This window comes from Conger conger, chromosome 1 (genome assembly GCF_963514075.1).
Source record: "Conger conger chromosome 1, fConCon1.1, whole genome shotgun sequence".
In the NCBI taxonomy this organism is placed as follows: domain Eukaryota; kingdom Metazoa; phylum Chordata; class Actinopteri; order Anguilliformes; family Congridae; genus Conger; species Conger conger.
The window spans coordinates 58976088-58999455 of NC_083760.1; the positions used below are offsets into that span (position 1 = coordinate 58976088).

The window sequence follows — 23368 nt, forward strand, 5'->3', positions numbered from 1 at the left end:
AATGGGTTGTGTGTAAGATTACAGGTATTGGGACTGATGGGGTCGTGTGGGAGTAGTGGATGATGTGACTCTGATGTGGGTGCATGTGAGTGGCAGATGATGTCACTGACAGAGTGGTGTGTTAGTGTCTGGTGTGATTCTGATAGGGTTGTGTGAGCAGAGGGCCATGGGTTGGCTCTCTCACAAAGCCCTGAGGCCCCTCATTCAGGCCTCAGCAGTGACATCATCCAGTCGTTCCTTTTCCTTTGATAGAAGCTGGAAACACAGAGCATCTACAAGTTACAATTGAGTATCGAAGAAATGTAATTGGGGGGGGGGGGGGTTAGGATCCTGGCCAGGAATATTTTCCAGTGATATCATTGTGTCTGTGTGTGCATGCGTGTGTGCATGGGTGTGTGTGTGCGTTCATACGTGTGTTTGTGTGTGTGTGTGTGTGTGTGTGTGCATGGGTGTTTGTGTGCTTTCATGCATGTGTGTGTGTGTGTGTGTGTGTGCATGGGTGTGTGTGTATGTGTGCATGTGTGTTTGTTCATGCGTGTGTATGTTTATGGGTGTGTGTGTGCATTCATGCGTGTATGTCAGTGTTCTTGTGTGTGCGCGCGTGTGCACATGTGTGTGCGTTTATGTGTCAATGTTCTTGTGTGTGTCTGTGTGTGTGTGCGTGTGTTTATGTGCCAGTGTTCTTGTGTGTGTGTGTGTGTGTGTATGCGTATGTGTGTGTGTCAGTGTTCTTGTGTGTGTGTGCGTTCATGCGTGTATGTCAGTGTTCTTGTGTGTGCGCGCGTGTGCACATGTGTGTGCGTTTATGTGTCAATGTTCTTGTGTGTGTCTGTGTGTGTGTGCGTGTGTTTATGTGCCAGTGTTCTTGTGTGTGTGTGTGTGTGTGTGTGTGTGTGTATGCGTATGTGTGTGTGTCAGTGTTCTTGTGTGTGTGTGTGCGTTCATGCGTGTATGTCAGTGTTCTTGTGTGTGTGCGCGTGAGCACATGTGTGTGTGTGTGTGTGTGTGTGTGCGTGCGTGTGAGCACATGTGTGTGTGTGTGTGTGCGTGTGTTTATGTTTATGTGCCAGTGTTCTTGTGTGCGTGTATGTGTATGTGTGTGTCTGTGTCAGTGTTCTTGTGTGTGTATGCGCGCGCACTTTGGTCTGTGCTGGTTTGCATGTATAAGTGCGTGCCTGCATTAGTACGTGCGTGCGTGCTATGTGCCTGCATGCATGCCTGTGTGTGGCACCCTAGCCTGCCAAGCACAGAATCGGAGACATAGTTCATTGGATTATGTTGTTAATCTGTTGATACCATTAAGTAGCATTGCAGATGTTTATGTGTCGATTTTGTGTGGTAATCTGCATTAAATGCTTTCACGAGAGAACTGAGATGTATATGCCAATTTTCCGGACCCAGACGGTTTATGAAACATGAGGAGTGGGGGCGTTATTTTAGTGGCTGGATCCAGCTGGTAGCATGGTGGGAATGGCGAATGGTAACGTCGTTTGAAAGATGCGGCCATGATGATTCAGCCCACAGCTGCAGGGCTCTCCGTCCTTCAGTTTTACACAGGCAGGTAATAGAGGCAGGGAGAGAAACTAGTGCATGCTGATAAGTGGCAAGTAAGAAAGGCCTCTTCTCATCACTATGTATTATGTTCTTGTACTTTCCTGCATACTTGTCTTTCTACACTACTGTTTATACTTTGCATTTTGGCAGTATTTGATATTATTTATTTCATGGCATTGAATTGTATTGATACACACACACGCACACTCACTATACGTAACACAATTACACCCAGAGCTGGCATTGTAAAGTGCAGAAAATACAATGTATAAGTGTGACTTTAATGAAGGTGTACTTCTAATACTTGGCTGATGCTATCTCAGGGGAGGTTATTGTAGGTTAAACTGTGAGCATGTGCTGACATTGTAAAGCAATACGTCAAATCATCATATGACCCTCATACCTGGGTAAACCACTTCAACCCGACAGATGTCTGCTCCACTGAAAAAATACTCCATAAACTCCAGAATGCTTTGCATAAAATTTCTTAAATTAATATATGCACCAACACATACATTTAAAAATAGTCTTTTTATAATTAATAATAGGCAAACTGGGGTCAAGGAAAGGATAGTTGGAAAGGAAGTGGGTTCAGTTTAAATGGCTTATATCTCAAAGTATGTTAAAATGTGATCAGTCATTATTTAAACCTTGTCTTCATAAAGTGCAATTATTCTATTTTTCCATATTTGAACATGACCGTGTTCTGGTCTGAAAATTCACAGAGGAGAAGTGGGTTGATGTATGGGGAGACAGTTACCTAATTAGACTGTAAGAAATTGAATCTTTACAGCATACGGGTCATATAATTACTGTTAATTTAACGCTCAGGTTCTCCGTCATTAATTTTTATTCTTTTAAATGTGGTTTGGCAGCAACTCCTGGGCCATAGAAATAGAATTTACTGTATGTGAAAGCGCTCTGGCCCTTTGAGTGAATTACCACAGACCTTGCAGTCCAAATAACAAGACTCGCATCGTTTATGCGTTGTTAAGCCGTGTAATTGAACGACCCATAGTTTGCATATTACACTATTAAAGTAATGGGCTTTGTGTTTCTCCTAACACGTCTGTTTAAGCCTCTGCGGCGATGTGGTAATTCTTCGAATTACAGCCCTAATTACCACAAATGTTCTTTTGATTTGGGTGATTTTAGTATTACGCGACGATGGTGTTCAAAATTACGTGGCAAAATTGCCTTGCAATTGCCTTAAACTTTCTTTTTACTTGTGAAGTCTCAAGTCTTAGATATGGACCTGCATTATTTATTTGTTTACTTGTGGATACACCTGAAATATATTATACAGCCTAATGCCATTCCAGTGATTTATTTGGTATGATTATCGTTTACTAGCCTCTTTCTGCAAAAAAAAATTATATTCGATGTTCAACAAATGCGTTTGTGCGTCTGCATCCATACTGTTACTCTTTTAGATGTAGGCATAGAAAAGCTCTCACCCTAGATCCGTTTCTCCTGATTCAAATGTTAAGAGAAGATGCCTTTGATGTAGGCCTTTTGAAAAAGAGAAGTCGAATGCTTACCCCAATTTGACATTATTGCATTACATTAATTTATCAGACGTTCTTATCCAGAGCGAGGTACAAACAAGGAGAACCAGAAATGCATCTAACTGATTAAAATTAGAAATAGCGCCAGACTAGGGTACAACATTCCCAGACCAGCGAGTACATTCAACCAATCTCTTCAGCACTGGTGCCGTAAACGATGCAGATCAAAGTACACATTCTACATAGCCTACATACAGGTTACATCCAGGCGGTCCAAGAAGCCTAAAACTATAAACAATATAATCGAAAATTATACATTTAAAAAACAACCGAAATGAGGAAAATAATTAGGGAGTGCTCTGAGGTGGAGATGGGAGGGGAAACAATTAGGGAGATATCGCATATTTATTTTGCAGTTTCTGTGTTGTGCTATTCGTGGTGGGATCCCTTTTCGTTTTCTTCTTGCATTCTCAGTTGCTAAAACACTTTAGAAAATACCTCGTATCACCTTCCTTCGTTTCGCCTATTTCCCCTTGTGACCTAGACTATATAAGACGAACTTGAAACGCCAACAGTAGCCAAACGCGAACACTAACGTTAAACAAATGTTTTTGGTTTTCTTCGCACTTCTTAGTTTTGATTTTTGATGATCAGTGAACGGAGTTGTTGTTTTAAAAACGTGCGTTTAAACTTTTTGTCAATTTGTCTATTATTGATTTGGGAATATGATGGTTTACAGCTATAGGCCAGTCTATATGCAATCACTGACATTCATTCTGACATATTTTTCTGTATCTGCCACAAAAAAAGAACCATAGCCTATGGGCTACACGCATTCGTCCATTCCAGTTGGCCACTGATAACACCATACAAGGACTAGTGTGGACACTGATTGTCGCGTAAGGAACTATTTAAACTGGCCCATTCATTACCCCATAGTATCTCTCTCTCCCTCTCTCTCTCTCTCTCTCTCTCTCTCTGTTTCTCTCTCACTCACTCCCTCTCTCTCCCTCTCTCTCTCACTCTCTCAGCGGCTTTGTCCTGTCAGCGAGCCGTTCAAATGGGTCTTTAGATATATAAGAAGAGGCGAAAGCAGCTGTGACGTGAGCTCTGTTATTTCAGTTTCTCCTCTCTATAGCAACCGGCAGTGGGCCGGGAAAAATGCCCTTTCTGTGGACAATGTCGCATCCTTCAGAGCCGCACAGAAAGCGGCAGCTGCGGCGTCCCTGACACCGCACACCCGGCCACGCATTGACGAGTGAGGGGGTAACATATTTCCCAGTAAGGGTGCATCTTCAGCATTAGCCTACTCTTTTAACACATAATAAATACCAATTCATAAAACTATTTTTATATAGTCTAATAAGTTATGTAATGTTACAGTTATTTCCTGTTGATTTGTTATTGAAATTGAGGTGTTTTTTATTAGATGTAGCCTAATTTGGAACATTTTCCCTTGAAATGTAGGATATTCATTTTTACTAAAACCTGGCCAAAATATTGACTCATCTCTGCCTATATTTCTAACTATAATGTACCCCCAAGCACAGTGTCATGCGCTGTATTTAATAGATAAAATGGAGAGATAAAACTTTTAGGCTAGTTGATTTATACGTACTGTACTGTAGGTCTCAGGCGTTGTCACTGAAACATCAAACAGGGCAGATCTAAAACAATGCTTTAAGTTAAGTGATTGAACACAGTATACCTTCAATCTGAGCACAATTCATTCGGAAAAAAATATTACAACACGGGTTATATATCCTGATTGTCCAATCAATCTGTGTCAAAATTGAAGCCTACTTTACAATAAATTATTGCCTCTATAAAAATGTTGGCTTGTCAAGCGAAGCACTTGGCGGGCCACCAAGGTGGCATTGTGACCTGTGTTTACAAGACCTTCTTAACGCATCTGAATTCATTGTGATCTTATTTCATATATTTCCCGTTAATGGAATGTGTTGTCTTTCAGACATCGCAATGAGCTCGCGTCGTAAATCGAGGATGACGTCAGCGGGATATGCTATAGCCTGGACTTTGTCAGATTCCTGATCAAACAAAATAACTAGTAATATTCCACATAAAGAGAGTAAAGCCGGTTTGTGAAGTACATTTTTGTAAACGATAATTTAAAACAAAAAATAATGCGACATTTCTAATAGCATTTGTTTCTCCAAAAATGGGCCTGTAATATCCAGTCCCTTCGGTTGTCAAAAAGAAAAGTAGATTAGGAAAAAATATATTATTTCGCATATAATTTTCAGATAAATTTTTTCTAGTCTAGCACAATAACGTTTTTGTTGAGCAGACTCGTATTGAATATGGACTTGAACATGTTTGAACAAGAAACATGAGCAAAATCTGCAGATCTTACAGCTATGACATCATCATTCACAGGGCTTCTGAGCAGAAGTCAAATGGTGCCAGAGGTAGTCTGTTAGTCAACATGTAGAAATGTACAGATATAATTGTTTTATGGGAATTCACGTTCCGTAGGCCTATTATGGTACACAGTAGTAGATTACCCGCCATATATTTTCTTTGATGATGTAGCTTCGTTAGCCTTTATTTTCTCGTAATGAAATGTATTATTTGTGTAGCAAAGTTCTCCGAAGAGAAACTTTAATTATTTCATTAAACAAACGGTATTGCCTTTCCATGCCAACAGTTTTAAGGAATAAAACATTTAACCCTTCTGGGTTTAAATAAACAGGAGTTGTTTCGTTTTTGATGGCTGATACAATACAACAAGTAAACATTTAGACTGGAATCTGTATGACCTTTATCATTTGTATGAAGGCTATGGACAGAACTAGTACTCGGTAGAACCAGTAGCCTAGCCTGCACTCATTCCAAAGCATACGAGAATACTTACTTGAAATTAAATTCCCAAATACTTTCACCCTTGGTAAATATTACCAGCAAAAACTTCATCCAATTTTTAAAAAGATCTTGAGTCTAGACCGTTAAATATCCTCCTTATGATCCGAAAACTTTCAGAATGAATAAAGTCAACTTTTTGGGCTACCTCTTTCTCTTTTAAAATCGTAGTTCTTTCACGACGAAACAGTTTTTATATCTTCCAGAAGTAGTAGTGCTCCCTGTCACGTTTAGAACTGGCACACATCTTCTACAACCACAAAGTGGCACAATGTAAGTTAGCATTTTCCTTGCTTTACACATCTTTGTAGTGATAAATATGATATAAAACATGTCAATATTTCGGAAATAATGTCACAATATTGTAATATAGTAATACAGACTGCACAAATTTAATTTTAACGGTGACGCCCATAAAACAAAAAATATATGCTAACATAAGAGATCGCATAAACTTTAGGCTACTTATTTACACATAAAATCAATAGTTTGTGGATTTGTTTGCTACAACAACAAAACTCTCTAATGCAAAAATGTTACCACTCTTTATTTTCAACGATTCCTGTGAATCACCTCCTTTCCTAGTCTCCTGTGCCGCTTTCTCGACCCATCATGTTTATCACGTTTAGAGACGCTGCAGACCTCGCTGTACTGTTGGAGAGAATAGATGGGCTTTGTAAAGAATCTCCAGTGACCAATGAACAGGCAGTTGTTAGGGGCAACTACGTCTGTCAACTGTTTGTAGCCAATAAATTGCTCGGCAAGGCGGAGCTCAGGTGCGCGCTGCTGCGTCCACTTGGCGAGGAGCCTGGGAGACGCCTGTGGCAAAAAAGTAACTGTCAAATGTGCGGCTCCTTTAATAAGAGCGATCAGTCCGGCTCCGAGAGTCATGGCGACCACAGCATCTACTCATTACAATATCCTCACCTCCAGCTCGTCCATCGTGCACTCGGAGCCCGGGAGCATGCAGCAAGCGACGGTGTACAGAGATGCACAGACTCTGTTGCAAAGCGACTATACACTGCAGAGTAACAGTCATCCGCTCAGCCACGCACACCAGTGGATAACGGCGCTGTCACACGGAGAGGGGGCTCCGTGGTCCTCCAGTCCCCTTAGCGATCAAGACATAAAACCTGCGGTGCAGAGCAGCAGAGACGAGCTGCACAACTCCAGCAGTTTGCAGCACCAGCCACGACCGCCTCATCTGGCGCACCAGCCGCATGGGACCCACCAGGACGCTCGGGCATGGAGAACGACTTCTGCTGCGCACATACCGAGCATGGCAACCCCGAACGGACAGAGCCTCATCTACTCCCAGCCTGGCTTCAGTGTGAATGGCTTGATTCCGGGCAGCGGACAGGGAATGCACCATCACACCCTCAGAGACTCACACGAAGACCACCACAGCCCGCATCTCAGCGACCACGGACACCAGCCCTCCCAGCTTCAGCACCAGCAGCATCAGAACCACCACGAACACTCCGACGAAGATACGCCGACCTCGGACGACTTGGAACAATTCGCCAAGCAGTTTAAACAACGCAGAATCAAACTGGGCTTTACACAAGCGGATGTCGGGCTAGCCTTGGGCACACTGTATGGAAACGTGTTCTCCCAGACCACGATCTGCAGATTCGAGGCCCTGCAACTCAGCTTTAAGAACATGTGCAAGCTCAAGCCTTTGCTAAACAAGTGGTTGGAAGAAGCAGACTCAACCTCTGGGAGTCCGACCAGCTTGGACAAGATTGCTGCACAGGGCAGAAAGAGAAAGAAGCGGACGTCTATCGAGGTGAGCGTGAAGGGGGCTCTGGAGAGCCATTTCCTAAAGTGCCCCAAACCAGCTGCTTCGGAGATTACTTCACTGGCGGACAGTCTTCACCTGGAAAAGGAGGTGGTCAGGGTTTGGTTTTGTAACAGAAGACAAAAAGAGAAACGTATGACTCCTCCAGGCGGACCTCTCCCTGGGACCGAGGATGTGTTTGGAGACACGCCACCACATCATGGGGTCCAGACACCGGTACAGTGAACAACAGCGGACTGCTAAAACTGTTTTGTGAATGTCTCTGTTTTCATTCCTCCTGTAATGAACTCCTAAGCACTGGACTATCCTAAGCGAATACCGGTGCTTTGTGTTTGACTGTACACGGGAAGCCCACACGCAAAGTGAGTATCACAACAAGGTAAATAAGGAGCCACTCAGTAGAGCAGTCGTGTTCCTAAAAAGCTAGATGTTGTGTAACGATAACCAGCACTGTGATACCGCGCGGTTTTAAGGTGTAACCTCATTGTGGAAAGAACGCCAATAACAGCCTCGAGGTTTCTTTAAGGTTTACATATATTGCTTTTAAATCATTGCATAATTTTGTACAGGATCCAAATGCGTGATGTAGTCAATGAAAACATTCAGAGAGCCACGTTAGGAAAACAAACCCCATCTTAAAAAAAAAAAATCAACTTGCAACTGGGGTTGCGCTTGGGCCGATTGCACCTGCCAGTTATCTGTCCCTAGTGACCATGCTATTAACCAGAGAGGTAATCAGAGATGCGCAGAATGTATTATTATTATTATTATTATTATTATTATTATTATTATTATTATTATTATTTGTTTTATAATAATAGTAATAATAATTTTAAAAAATACTGCCTTTACGTTGAAGTCCGGGAAACACGAGTTTTTCCAGGATTTTTTAAAGCATGGATGCATAAACACCGAGCCAGTGAGTCGATCATCTATTTCAGAATTATCGCGGTGCAGTAATAAAACACACAAAGGCTGCCAAAACCGAGCTCCGCGCCACGCGCCAGCAGCTCGAAACAGGTCAAGCAGGGGCTATGTGGCAAAGGAAATCTGTCTCGTTTCACGTGCGAGATATTTCAATACAGAGAATTTTGACAGAAAAAATTGTAATGAATTTTGTAAATATTGTATATTTTCAACAAAGTCATGGCTTCGTTTCCTTTACACTGGGGCACTTTTTCTTTAAATGGTTTTTAAAAAAAACAAGATAGCTGTTCAATTATTTTTTTATCCAAAATGGCTTGACATAATTTTCTATTCGGTTTTCTTACATTATATTTTTATTTATGGCAATTTATAGCAGTAATAATGCTTGCAATTTCAAGTATAATATGTTGCCGCTACAGTTTGTTTTGTTCGACTGATATTTTGTAGCCTATAGGGAGTAATGGCTTCTCTGTTTATGCTCCTGTCACTGACTTTCATGATATTGCGTGGGCATTATCTGTGCATATTAAAATGTCACCTAAACCTGAAGTTTCCAGAGAAAAGGGTGGAAAGATTCAAATGATTGGCAACAAAACAGTGATGTAAGAGAGCGGCTGTGTTACAGTATATCTCTATTTAATGTATACGTATACATAACTCCTTTAAGGAAAAATATTACATTTTTTATTTTATGTCCGAATTCTTTAATGTCTGACACCGTTGTAATATTATTATTATTATTATTATTATTATTATTATTATTATTATTATTATTATTCACAGCCATTTTGTTCATTTTTCCTTTTTGTAAGTACTGATGCGTTACTCGGGGGAAGTGGTTGTCTGGTAATGAGATTGTAATTTATTTAAGTAGCCTTTAGAGGTAAAATCAGGTTTTATAGGTTTTTATCAAAACGGATTGACAACAAATAGGATTATGAGGGTATAGGCTCAGAAAAAAGGATCTACATTATTTTTTTCTATTGTGGCATCACGAGCGGGTTTACCATCACTGCTGTGTGTAAATTTGTCTTTTCAATTACGCCCTGAATGGTTGTTGCTATATTTCTCTTTATGTCCACAGTATTTCCCAGGGAGATATGTTCACATCATATTGAGGTGGCTTGGTTCGCGCTAGTTCTTTAAAAGAGAAACAAAACAAACGGTAGCCTACATCTGTACCGCCTGGCACCGGTTCTTTCATCTGTAGCTTTAATTAATTATTCAATTATTTCATTCGTTGAAAAATCCTGTGGGGTGTATTTTTTCTTGTTGCTGATGTTTTATTATTTTTTCCTTTTTTTTTTCTTTGTTACATTTTCTATCAGATTTTGGTTAATCTGAATGAACTTGTGGGGAAATAAAACAACTCAGAGTCATTCATGATAAATCAATGTTTAAGTAATATTTTATTACTGACATAACCAAGAATTGCACATTTTATGGTCTTGACATTAAAATGTTTTTTTCATTACACGTATGTTGAATGTATTTATTCAGCTGCATAAGGGACAACATACTGAACACACTGTCACACTGCTGCCATTCATATTTGTAAGTAGTTTATATCAATCCAAGTGACTGTAATAATGTGATATCATTATACGTGATATTGCTGCTTAATATGAAAACATGATTAGGTGACAGTGTTGGATCGTATTTTACCTTTTGCATTTTAACTTAGAATTGTGTACTTTTACTGCTGGATAAATAATTTAAATATGATTTCATTCCATTCAGGCACATGGCTTATAATGCGTACATATTGTGTCTTTTAACAATAAAACGTTGTTAAACATTATTTAATGACTGTAATCTATAACATGTACTAGATTACTACCATAAAGATGTAGTTTTTTTCTAGTAAAGCCATAGAGTGGCTCCAGCGACTTACAGTGCAGAATAGTATTCCTCGCTCCTGGAAAACCCCACCGCGTATCTCAGCAGCTCAACTGGTCAGCTGAACTACAGGGTCAATAGTGCAGAGAATACAACTGGCCAATACATCAATCTAAAGAGCTCTTTTTCGGACAAGAAATCAACTGCCCTCTGCCGGCAGTAGCTTTGGCCCTCTTGGATGTATCAGACGTCAATCGATGTGTCGATATTACACCAAACCTCACAGCGAACATTATAAGAACGGGCATGTCAGTGTAGCAGCTCAATAAAAAGTAAAGTAAACCAACCTACTTGTGACCTACTGGCGCCGCGAATGACCATGCGATGAGCCTACCATTCCGTGGCCCTGTCAGTTTAACACACAATACTCTAGGCTACCCTTTTCACTCGGAGTGTTTGTGAAACATGCCATTTTACCAAATTAATAATATACATTTTCTTAATGTCAGTAGAGGAGTATGATATAAAAACGACATGCTTGTATCGCATTTGACAGTCTTGTTATATTACTTTTACTATAGGCCTACTGTTACTGAATTTCTAAAGATGTCGCTCACCTATAATATGGTGTATTGCACTGTTGTGAATAGCTTTCCTTGAAAAGTGTATGCAGGCCTAACCGTTATTTTTTAAGATTTTTATTTTCAAGGTTCCATGCATGCTGCAGATTATACGAGCTGGGTGAGCCTATCCCATTCACACCCGTATTAAATATGTGTAAACTATTTCTGGTCAGTTTGTTGGCCTATTTGACAAATATGATAATGCATGTTAAAATGCAAAACGCAACTTAGAAGGCTTGGGTACATTTTGGCGGATCTATTTATACATTCTTTGTGTAACACCAGAAAATTATATGAGTCCCTGTAACAAAAATCGTCCCATTCCTAGTATCCTAGTATTTTATAAACATTGCGTGACTTGAAAGACAAAACAGCAATTTGCCGATGGGATTAACGAATGTGGCCTAATATATATATATATATACAAAATAAAATTCACGGTTTACGTGTAGGCTAATCAGCTTTCAAGTAACAAGAACGCACAGACCTGCAAGTGCATGCGAATAGATCAGCAGATCGACTTTTGATTTGTTGTCTATAGTGGATTACTTTGTGGCGGGATGAATATTTATAGGACGAGTCATGGAATGGAGTTGTATAGGCCTATCTACAAACCTCGTGTAACCCATTGTATGCGTAATTATTATTTTACGCAGGGGTTTACTAATAATGATCAGGTCTTATAATGGTCTACTCAGCATGAGATTTGTCTCACTCCTTTTTTGACCGGAGAGAGTCATTAGGTTAACATAGTAGGAAATGATTGATGGAGACAAGAAACTTTTTCCTCTATATATTCAATTACTGTCGCGCCACTAGCTAACATTGCACACACTTGCTTTTACACATTGCCAAGGTTATAAAAGCAATCGAATATTGCTCTAAGTACCGGAAATTGAATTAAATGATAGCTGGACCGTTTCGGTGAGGCTTGCGGGTTGTGCACTGTTGTGGTTTTGAACCTGTCATTAATTGAATGAAATGACCCTTTATTGTTGATGATTTATTGGCCATTCCTTCTGAATACTCTACACTTTGTGTCCTAAACCAAATCCAAACTAACCCCAAACCATGCCATATTCATAGGTTTTTCATACATCATGGATAATTACTATTATACGCTTTAAGTTGTGTTATTATTATTATTGTTTGTTGTTGTTGTTATTATTATTATTATTATTATTATTATTATAGAACAAAATAATACTACAAGGAAGAAATAAAAAAATACATACTTACATACATACATACATACATACATACATACATACATAAAATAATGAAAATAATATTAATTATAATAATAACCAAGGGAGTCTTGGTATGAAATATATTGTTTGCGGGAGAAGGGATTCAGGCAGTGTATCATAATTTTCATCTGGTTTCTGGTGACAATCTGCAGGTCTTTCTGTACAGAACCGTACTGAAAAAAGGTAGCGCGCGCTTCTCCTCGCAGGCTGTTAACCTGTCATTTCCAATGTTTCAGAACGCTGTCGCGAGCGCAAAGCCTCGATCCTCCTGTCCTGCGTGCAGCGATTCCTAATCGGGAAAGGTGTGGTATTGTACAGTTCATTCGTCTGCGAGAAGAGGCAATTAATATTGCCGTGTGTTAATTACATCTTCTTCATTTAGGTAAGTTGAAATTTCCCTTTAGGATTACACACGGTGCCTAAACGATCCTGATCCTCTTTGAATAGATCACGGCTGTAAAATAATGGCCATCATAATACTTTAGTGCCACCTAGCGACCCTTGAGAGGGTGCGTTGTCCGAATGGGGAGACTTTGAGAGTTTGGTTGCCTATATGTCTCATGTGCTGTTCTTGCATAAAAACTGGTCGAGGCGATGTTCTGTTTTGCGTTTGGCATTCATCTTTATTGCTCCTCAGGCACGCGCAGAGGTACGGGATAATTGTGGCCCGAGCCACTGGCCCTTTGCCCTCTCAGTCCCGAAGTGCCCTTTTGGGTGCATCAATTTTTGGTAAAACACCAAACAAAAAAAGCGCTAAAACGCCGTTTATGTAACTTGTAGACTTCTACCTTTTTCGCAGTGGATATTTATACATTATTGATACACTCATTTGAATTGCTCTCATCTCAAAGCTGTATTGTTGTTGAAATTACATTTTAAATTATGGCATTGCTATGTTGCAGAGTGTTAGGCCTACTCCAGTCAATCCGTTTTTGCAGCTGCAAATGTTTTTTTCACGTATCCTGTGTCGGACATTATTCCCAGAATAGTCAACATAACACTCATTGCATAGTTTATTTTAATCATGGCGAGTGCTGATGACTCTTTATGTCATGTAAATCGTTTGTAATTATTTATTTTCATTTAAAACGTCAAGCCCCGATTAAGATATACAGCCACGTATTTTCAAATGGTAATGCAAGCTTTATTAAATTAATACGTCAAAAGAGAAGTAACTTGACTTAGGCTATTCATAGCTAATGAAGCTAGTTTTCAATACGCTTTGAAGTGTATTGTGTAGTGTAGTGGGTTGATTTAAAAAAGTACTGATTAAAAAAAACTATAATTACGGAAGTAGAACAAGGAAGAAAACAACATGTATAGGATTAAAATACCACAAGTACTATAATATCAAAGTTTTGTTTTTTTCTGTTTTGCCAGTTATGGTTCCAAATTACAGTATGCAACAGTATGTAATTCCCTCTTGTTATATTGTGGAAATCCATTCAAAAGAGACAAAACAAAATGAGTTATGGTCTTTACTATATGAATGATGTGTGAAAAATGAATGGCAGGAGATCTCAAGTATTTGGTGAAAGGTTATAGATACAATTTTCCAAATGTATCAGCATCACCAGACCATGACAGGCCGGAGAGTTGTCCTTGAAAACTGTGCTGAAGCAGGAAGGGAGGAAGCTGCTGTTTTGGAGTTAGCGGGCAGCGCCACAGAGCACGGCGCTGCCGATGTCAGCCTCGGCTGTTTGAAGTGTCTTTAATGGGCCTCTCAGCTCAGGTGAGGGGAGATTACTGCAGGCTTTACACACTTTTCCCCATTCTCAATTCTTCATTGACTTTCAAGCAAGGTCTCCAAACAGCAGAATTAATTAGATGAAAATGAATACCCTTCTGGGGATACTCTGTGGATGTTGGAGAGCTGACTTTGCTTCGCTGTGGTATTCTCCGCACATCTGGATTCCTTTTTTAATTGCTGTTTTGCCTGTAAAAATATTTTGGGGGTAAATTTGCTCAGGGTTATGTGAGGTATAGATTTTTAAAGGGTAAACAGGCAGTTTGTTTGTGGCACATATAGGTAAAGGAATCAAGTCAAAGAACTGTCCACAGGAATGTGTATAAGGGCTGTACACCTCCTGGCAACCAAACAGCACACAGGCATTTTGATGTCATCACCACAAACATCCTGTGTATTTATAGAACTATATAGTCATTTGCGTTAAACCATCAGGTAAAGGGTGGAATCATAGGTGTTAACCACACCTAATGTGTGGAGTCAGGTGTATTAATCCCAGAGATTTAAATCAGATGTATTAATCCCACAGGTAAAGGATGGAGTCAGGTGTAGTAATCCCACAGGAAAAGTGTGGGTTGTGTATAAATCCCATTAATAGCAGGTGGTCTTGGGTTTATTAATCACACAGATAAAGTGTGGAATTGTGTGTTAAATCCATAGTTAAAGAGTGGTGTTGGGTGCAATAATCCTACAGGATACTGGTGTCAGTGTAATGCCACGTCTATCACTCCAACTCTTGGCCTTTGAAATCCGAAGAGGAATATTGAAATGAATGAATGAGATCATATATGAGTGACTTGTTTTCCACAGGGTGTGTTCTCAACATTATCCTTCAGAATTATGCATTTCATCCCATTCTTTTTTTTTTAATATTTATTTTGCTACTGTTCCCGTTTTGAAACTTTCACGAAAGAAGACTGGAGATTTTAGACAATGTGTGTACAGGTGTACAGGTAAGTAATGGCCACGCTTTTCTGCTAAAGCTGAGAGCCAACGACGAAGCAAGGCTCTTATTGACATCCTCACTGACGGCCATGACCCAGAGTGCTTCAGTAGAAACACTAATATCATCTTTGGGTGAGTCAGAGTCAGCTGCCTCCAACACAGCGATCAGCATGATCCTACCACCGATAACAGCTTCACTGAAACCCCCCAACAGCCCTGCAGCTAAGCCAGCAGACACACTGTATAAACACTCATAACGGCAGCCTGTGTAAACACCTCCGTATCACCAAGGGCACTCAACGGGGTGTTAATATCCCATGGTTGCAGGCAAATAAATGCACATGCTCTTACGCACACATACACACAAACACATCGCTGCAAGACACAAACATGCTACGCGGCGAGAGCGATGCAAAGACGTTTTTTACGAACGTAATTGCGCTGTGTAACATTGCTGTTTACAATCTCATTCATACGCATCCAAGCTAATTACAGCTAGCGCACTTAAGCACACAAAAGGCTTGTGTTCACTGGGTTGTAAACGAGTTATTGTTAATTATAACTTTGTCTGAACTTGGCTGATCAGTGGTCTGTATCGCGTCTCTCATTCAGCCTATAATTGAGCATGTTGAGCACCGAGCTGCATGGGGCTTTCAGCAGGGCTATCTCACGTCATTGGCTGCCACTCTTCAATAAAGCTTTTTTCACATTAAAAGCTCACAGTTCGTGGATTTGTTTATTGTTTCTTCAAACAAGATAAACATGTACTCTGATAGAATTTCCTTCACAATGTAGGTTTTTTTGTCGTCTCACACCTGCGCTTTGTGGATGGATGGAATGGGGAAAATGGGTCTATTTCAGGGGTGTTTTCAGGGGTGACCTTTGTTTGAGAACTGCTTTAGCCAATCAGCAGGATCCAGAAAGAGCTGGAGTGAAACAGCAATGTCGTTGACCAAGAGTTGATAGTCTTCAGTTGGGGCCCTGTGTAGAGATTATGGAGTGTCATTTTCAAGCCTTTCTTAAGGAGGGGGCCTCAGGAAAAAGGGTGACTATTTTAAAGGACTTTGCAATTGAGAAGGCTGGGTACCATTGTATGACACAATTCCACTGAGTGCTGTCCCCACCCAGTATGAGCTGTAATAAATGAACCACTCCATCACAGGCTTCCATCTACACTGGTCACTGTGCAGCACAACCACTGCAGCATTCCTTTAACGAAATAAAGCTACTATTTATGATTGTTCACAAAAAAAACAATGCTACAAAATGATCAGAATGCTCACATTGCGTTTGGGTTACGCACAATATCAGATTACTCACCTAAAGGAACAAAGCTTCAAGATTGCAAAATTAAGGGTTACCCGTCTAATTAAACAATAATACAAAAATATTACAACAGGCACATAAAACGTTGTGACATGGTTCACAGCGGCACCTGAGAGATTAAATGATCCAGCCTTTGTGGTACTGTACTCTGAAACGGAAAAGGAAGCTAATAGGAAATAACATTACATTCCCTGCTGTGCTACATTAGACTAATTCTAATACATATAAATTATATATCTAATATGATATAAGTTCTCAGACTGTTTTAGATATTTGCAGCTATTGGTTGTGGTTATTTCCTGGGTTCATATTTTTTCAACAATGAGTAATGTCCCTGATTGATTCTATAGGTAAGTCTGCACTCTTGTTTTACCCGTTGATTTTTCAGAATCATGTAAGAATGAGCCAGCTTTGCAAAACTGTTCTCTAATATTACCTTGATTTATTTTTCTCTGGCAGGTCTTAGCTCTTGGGTGAGCTATTTGGGTGAGAAAATAGTCCTGCAATTTATTTTCCTTTGGTGAATGGCCAAATGTTCATTAATTTCATTGGTTCGTTTTCATTAATTTGGTAAAGCCAAACCCAACAACAAACAGTCCATGCTGCAAAAAAGAGCCATTATATAAGCAATTAACATGCAAGTATACAAATGTACAATGGAATAACTTTATGAAATTGTGTAATACTTGTGTAATTCAAATAAACATAGTGGGTCGGTGGTGAGGTTTGGGATATGATTTGGGTGAATAACATGAATGTATATTATACAGTGGGGTGCAAAAATGTGGGCACCTTGGTTTAAATATTTGTCACAATGAATCTGTATGTGATTGAAAGCAAACCTGAACTCTAAATGATGCAGAGTTACATGAGACCTTTCTGCCAATTGTAAAGCAATTAAAGCAATTTTCATTTTTTTACTGTTTATAAATTAAATAAAAAAGGGAAAGGGCACTGTGCAAAAGTTTAGGAACCCTTTTAGACTATTCTTTGTTACCCAGATCCAGGTGATTTATTTGTTAGGGCTTCAACGTCTGTTCGTTGAGGCTGTTGTTAACAAGGATGGGTTCCTCTAAACAGTTCACCAAGGCTGTCAGAATGAAGATGGTTCATTTCCACCAAGAAAGAGAAGGCTAGAAAAACTATCTCAATGTTTCAAACCTATTTCCACTGTCAGAAACATTATTAGAAAATGGAAGATAAATGGAACAGTCAAGGCAAGGTCTGAAAGACCAAGAAAGATTTCAGATAGAATGGCCCGAGACCTGGTGAGAAATGCTCAGAAGAACCCACACATCACTGCAAAAGAGCTGCAAAAAAAGAGTAGCAGAAACAAGTCTAGCTGTTCACAGGATAACAATACAATGTACTTTAAACAAACAACAGAGTTGCTAGAAAGAATCACCTTGACACAAAATCAAGAAACCTTTTGGTACAATGTGCTTTGGACCGACAAAACGAAAATTTAACTTTTTGGTCACCACCAAAGAAGATATGGTTGGAGACCAAAGAGTGAAGTGTTTGTAGAGAAGAACACCTTGCCAGCTATGAAGCATGGAGGTGGATCCTTAATCTAACTTTAAAATTTGACGAAATGTGTCATCTTTAACTTTGTACCATTTAGAGGTCAGATGTGCTTCTGTTCACTTTAATTAACAATGAATTGAAAAAGGCTTTTCCAGGGGTGCCAACATTTTTGCACACCACTGTATTTTCAACAATCTTATTTTCTGCATTAATGAAAATTGAATGTTGAATGTTGAAATATGTACTTCATTTGAATTCAAACCCTTGTATTACTAAATTGCAATTACATAGCCATGTATACACACATCATGTACACGGAAATATTGCCATCAGTTTTAACACTGTTCCAAAACTTTTAATTAGGACACAGTGGGAGGCTTCTCTCTTAAGCTTTTTTTGGAGCGTTTCTGCTTTCAGAAATAACACTATATACGGATATTTATTACAGTTCTCAAATTTGAGTCTTATAATATTACGGCAACACAAAATTTCTGCCAAATGGACCTCCTCAAAAAATAGAACAAAAAAAATTACAGGCATATTTACCTTATAATACCACCCTCTTTTTGCAGGGGAATGGGAGAAGGGTAGTAAGCCCACACAATGATACCTGTCATCTTGAGGTCTGTCCTCAGGCACGATGCTGGTTTAGGTGTCTGTCTCCACCGCGGTGCGAAAGTGAGCGAGCTGCCAAGCTGTCAAGTCCCAAAGACGGCACGTTATTGTAAATGTGAGGAACACTGGGCCAAACCACAAGCCAGAAGTGTTGAGTAATTTGTTGAGTTCTGATCTTTATTAGTTCCCCAGGGTATCTGTTGTTTTCAATCAGTGTGGCAAGAGGGGGGAGATGGGACAACAAAAGAGATTTTTATCCAAATGCCTGTATTACTATTGTACAGTACTCACACCATATGCCACAATTCATAGACAATTCTCTAGAATAGGAAAATGTGTCCATGCTTATAGACTTTAAAAAGTGATGCAATTTGGAATGTATACTATTACTGTTAGTCATTTGTAAGGGGAGATATCCTTACATTTCTTAAATATCTGTATTCACAGAAAGAGTGTAAAATAAAATGTATTCTACATATAAAGCTGTGGATTAAGATGCTCAAATGACACAGTTTACCATCAATGTGTGAACTGCCAGAAACTGGGATTGCACTCAATCTGGTTTCACTCTACTTAATATAAATGTTAAAGTTTTGATTTGTGTAAAAATGCTTTGTTCTACTCTGACCTACTGAAGAATAACGGCAGTGGAACCTGACTCTTCTAGATCACTGTCACGCCAATGCATTGGCATCAAATAAAAAGACTAAAAATGCAGAAAAAAAGACAGAAAAAGGCAAGGTGTCAGTGATCCAGATACCCCACACATGTAATAGCATATTGGCGCAAACAAAACATTATCTACACTCAGCACCTTGCTCTCCCAGTGCACCAGGGGGCTTTATCCAGGTCCTGAGTGAATGGAAAGGCTTAAAAAAATAAACATCAGAATGTCGCCAAAAATAATAGGCAATGTATTACTAAACCACTGAACAACTATCTAGATCACTGTAAAAAATAATCTAATTGAAACCTTGCATGCAAATTCTATACATGCATAATTCTATAATTCTATATAACCGAGTTGCCACTAAAAAGAGAAGGCCTCAACCTAAATATCTGAGGGAACATTTTCCCCAATGTATACACAGCATTAAGACCACTCACAGATGCAGTAACGTTATCTCATAACAGCGGCCCATGTCAAAATCTGGGATATATTATATATTAGACGGTAAACGAACAGTTGGCTCTCATAGTCGATGTGTTGGTTGCGGGAGAAATGGGCAGGTGTGAAGACCTGAGCAACTTTGACAAGGGCCAAATAATTATGACCAGATGACTGGGTCTGAGCATCTCCGACCCCACAAGGCTTGCAGGGTGCTCCCAGTCAGCAGTGGTGTGTACCTACTGACAGTGGTCCAAGGATGGACAAACCACAAACTGGCAACAGGATGTTGGCCACCCAATGCTCATTGATGTACAAGGGCAATGAAGGCTACCCCGTCTGGTCCGAACCGACAGAAAGGGTGTCGCATAAGATTTTAATGATGCTTACGGGAGGAATGTGTCACAACACACAGTGCATCGCACCCTGCTGCATATGGGGCTACGTAGCCGCAGACCGGTCAAAGTGCCCATGCTGACCCCTGTCCAATATTGAAAGCGCCTACAATGGGCACTTGAGGACCTTGGAGCACTGGAATGTCGTCCAATGAGTCCCGTTTTCTTTTACATCATGTGGATGGCTGGTACGTGTTCACCATTTACCTGGGGAAATAGCACCAGGATGCACTGTGGAAAGAAGACAAGCCGGTGGAGGGAGTGTAATGCTCTGGGCAATGTACTGCTGGGAAACCCTGGGTCTGGGCATTCACGTGGACGTCAATTTGACACGTGCCACCTACCTAAATGTTGCGGACCAGATACAGCCCTTTATGGCATTGGTATTCCCCGATGTCAGTGGCCTCTTTCAGCAGGATAATGTGCCCTGCCTCACTGCACAAATTGTTCAGGAATGGTTTGAGAGACATGACGAAGAGTTCAAGGTGTTGCCCTGGCCTCCAAATTCCTCTCAACCCGATCGAGCATCTGTGGGATGTGCTGGAACAAGAAGTCCAGTCCACGGCAGCTCCACCTTGCATCTTACAGGATTTGGTGCCAGATACCACAGGGCACCTTTAGAGGTCTTGTAGAGTCCATGCCTCAGCGAGTCAGAGCTGTTAGGCATATTAGACAGGTGGTTATGTTTTGGCTCATCGGAGTATAGCCTTCCTGTTATAAGAGTCATCACAATGAATCATTAACCAGCTAATCACTAATATTTTTTACCACAGCCAGCTTCTCCCAAGCATTCATCTTTATACATGTAAACAATAGAAATCAATACAATAGAAAATTATTGGGCAAAAACACAAAAAAGTACATACATTTTCTATAGTACCCTAAATAGCTGTACAGTAGCATCGTCCTTACAGGGCAATCTTGACTATCCATAGGATAATGCAAAGGCAGATTTAGACTGAAATAACTGTTATGTGCTCCTATAGTAGTGTTGTTTTCTGTTTTTGTAAATTCCCATTTTGCATCAACAGCTTGGGTAAACCGTCTTATCAACAAAATACTTTGGTAGCAGTTTCACCTTAAAAAGTGCCACATTAAAGCAATTCATGACGACCATTATTAGGCAAAGGCAATAGAGTCCCCACACCAATATACTACCTCAGAAATAACAAACAATTAATTCTATTACACACCACATCATGATTGTTTTGACCTGTGCTGGGACTCTGTTCAGGTTGAAATGTCAACTTGTGGTGTATTTTAAAACAAATTCTTAGTAATTTGGAAGCTCAGCAGTCTGTAGACTCTGCCTTAACCTACAGTTGTGTTCAAATAAATAGCAGTGCATTAAAAAAAGTGAATAAAGTGCAACGCCTATTTTTTAATAGCTTTTAGTTCCATATTTCAAATGTAGTGGAAACATTACACATTCAATTCCAAATCAAAGCATTAACTAATCTTATAAAGTCTGTGTTATTCTTTTACAGGAAGCAAAGACAAGGAATATTAATCTGTTAAAAAAAATGGCAGTGTCGACATTTTTCTCTTCAGACTCAAACATTACTGTATAAACTAAAGACATTTTTCAAGATTTAACTTAAATTACTGAACTAATATTTAGTTGCATAACCATTGTTTTTTTTAACTGCTGCGCATCTGTGTTGCATCGAGTCTTCTTCTGGCACCTAGAAATAGGTATTTCAGCCCAGGATGAACAAACTACATTCCACAGTTCCTGTGAATTTTTGGGTTTTGCTTCAGAAACAGCATTTTCAATGTCACCCCACAAGTGTTCAGTGGGGTTGAGGTCGGGGGATTAAGCTGGCCACTCCATTACCTCAATCCTTTTTGTCTGGAACCAAGATGTTCCTTGCTTACTCGTGTGTTTGGGGTCGTTGTCTTGTTGAAACACCCATTTCAGGGGAATTTCCTCTTCGGCATATGGCAACATAATCTCTTCAAGTATTTTGATGTTTTCAAACTGATCCATGATCCCTGGTATACGAACCCAACACCGTAGTATGAAAAACATTGCCATACCATGCTTCACTGTCTTCACAGTGAACTGTGGCTTGAATTCAGTACCTGGGGGTCGTCTGACTACCACCACACCCAAAAAGAACAATTTTACTCTCATCAGTCCACAGAACGTTACACCATTTCTCTTTGGGCCAATCGATGTGTTCCTTGGCAAATTTTAACTGATTCTGCACATGCCCTTTTTTCAACAATGGTGCTTTACAGGGGCTTCTTGCTGATAGCTTAGCTTCGATCAAACGTCTTCTGATGATAATAGCACTTACAGGTAATTGTAGATCATCTTTGATCTTTCTGGAGCTGATGAATGGCTGAATCTTTGCCATTCTGATTATTCTTTGATCCGTTTTAACAGTAGATGCTAGTTTTTGTCCGTGTGTTTTTCTGCCATTTTAAAGCATTTGAGATCATTTTAGCTGAGCATCCTATAATTTGCTGAACTTTTTCATATGTTTTCCCCTCTCCAATCAAGTTTTTAACTAAATGACATTGTTCCCCCGAACAATGTTTGGAACAGCCCATTTTACTTAGCAGTTCAGAAAGAAAAATATTTTATAACAATGTGTGAAACATTTGCTTCCCTTCTTCCTTAATAAAGGACAATTACAGACACAGTAACAGTAAAAGAGGACAGGGCCATAACCTGCGACACTGAGACAAATAAAGGACACCTGTTTTTTCAAAGAATTAATGAATTCTCTAATTAAACTCCACACTGCTATTATTTTGAACATGCCCCTTTCAATGAATGAGTCTATTACTCAGAACAAGCAGCTTGCATGTCATGACAGTTGGGTCTGTTGTTTTTCTATTACACTACTACATCTACAAGTAAAGTATTTGCCATGCAGAAATATCACTACTACTAATAACAGTGGTTCATCAGGTTACTGATGTTGTACTGCTATTTTTTTTAACATGACTGTACTTGTTTTGTTGTTTTTATGTCCTGGACCTGCATCACTGATTTGGATGTGTGTGAGATAGTATTTAATTATTAGAATGATTATTATTTTTAATTGTACAAAGAAGGTGGACAAATGGATTATAAAAAGGGGCTATCTGAAAGTTAGTCCTAATGAATAAAATGTAACAGAAAATGGAGTGGGGCATCACTTCTTCATGATATATTCGTGGAAGAGCACAACTGTAAACATCCCCCAGTTCAGATACAAGAAGGAAGAGGTAGAGGTGCTCTATGCATACAGAAAAGGAGATGCACCTCTCAAAACAGAGGGCTGAGTTTTAACACCATCACAGCAACACAGTAAAAGAGGACAGGGCCA

At 39.7% G+C, this 23368-nt stretch overlaps 1 protein-coding gene across 1 annotated transcript; it reads left to right on the plus strand.

The window, feature by feature from the left end:
• Positions 1-6639: 6639 nt before the first annotated feature.
• pou3f2b (POU class 3 homeobox 2b) lies at positions 6640-10144 on the plus strand. The gene is given in 1 exon segment (XM_061251271.1): positions 6640-10144. A coding segment is annotated over 1 exon segment (1329 nt). The 3' UTR covers positions 7969-10144.
• Positions 10145-23368: the final 13224 nt, after the last annotated feature.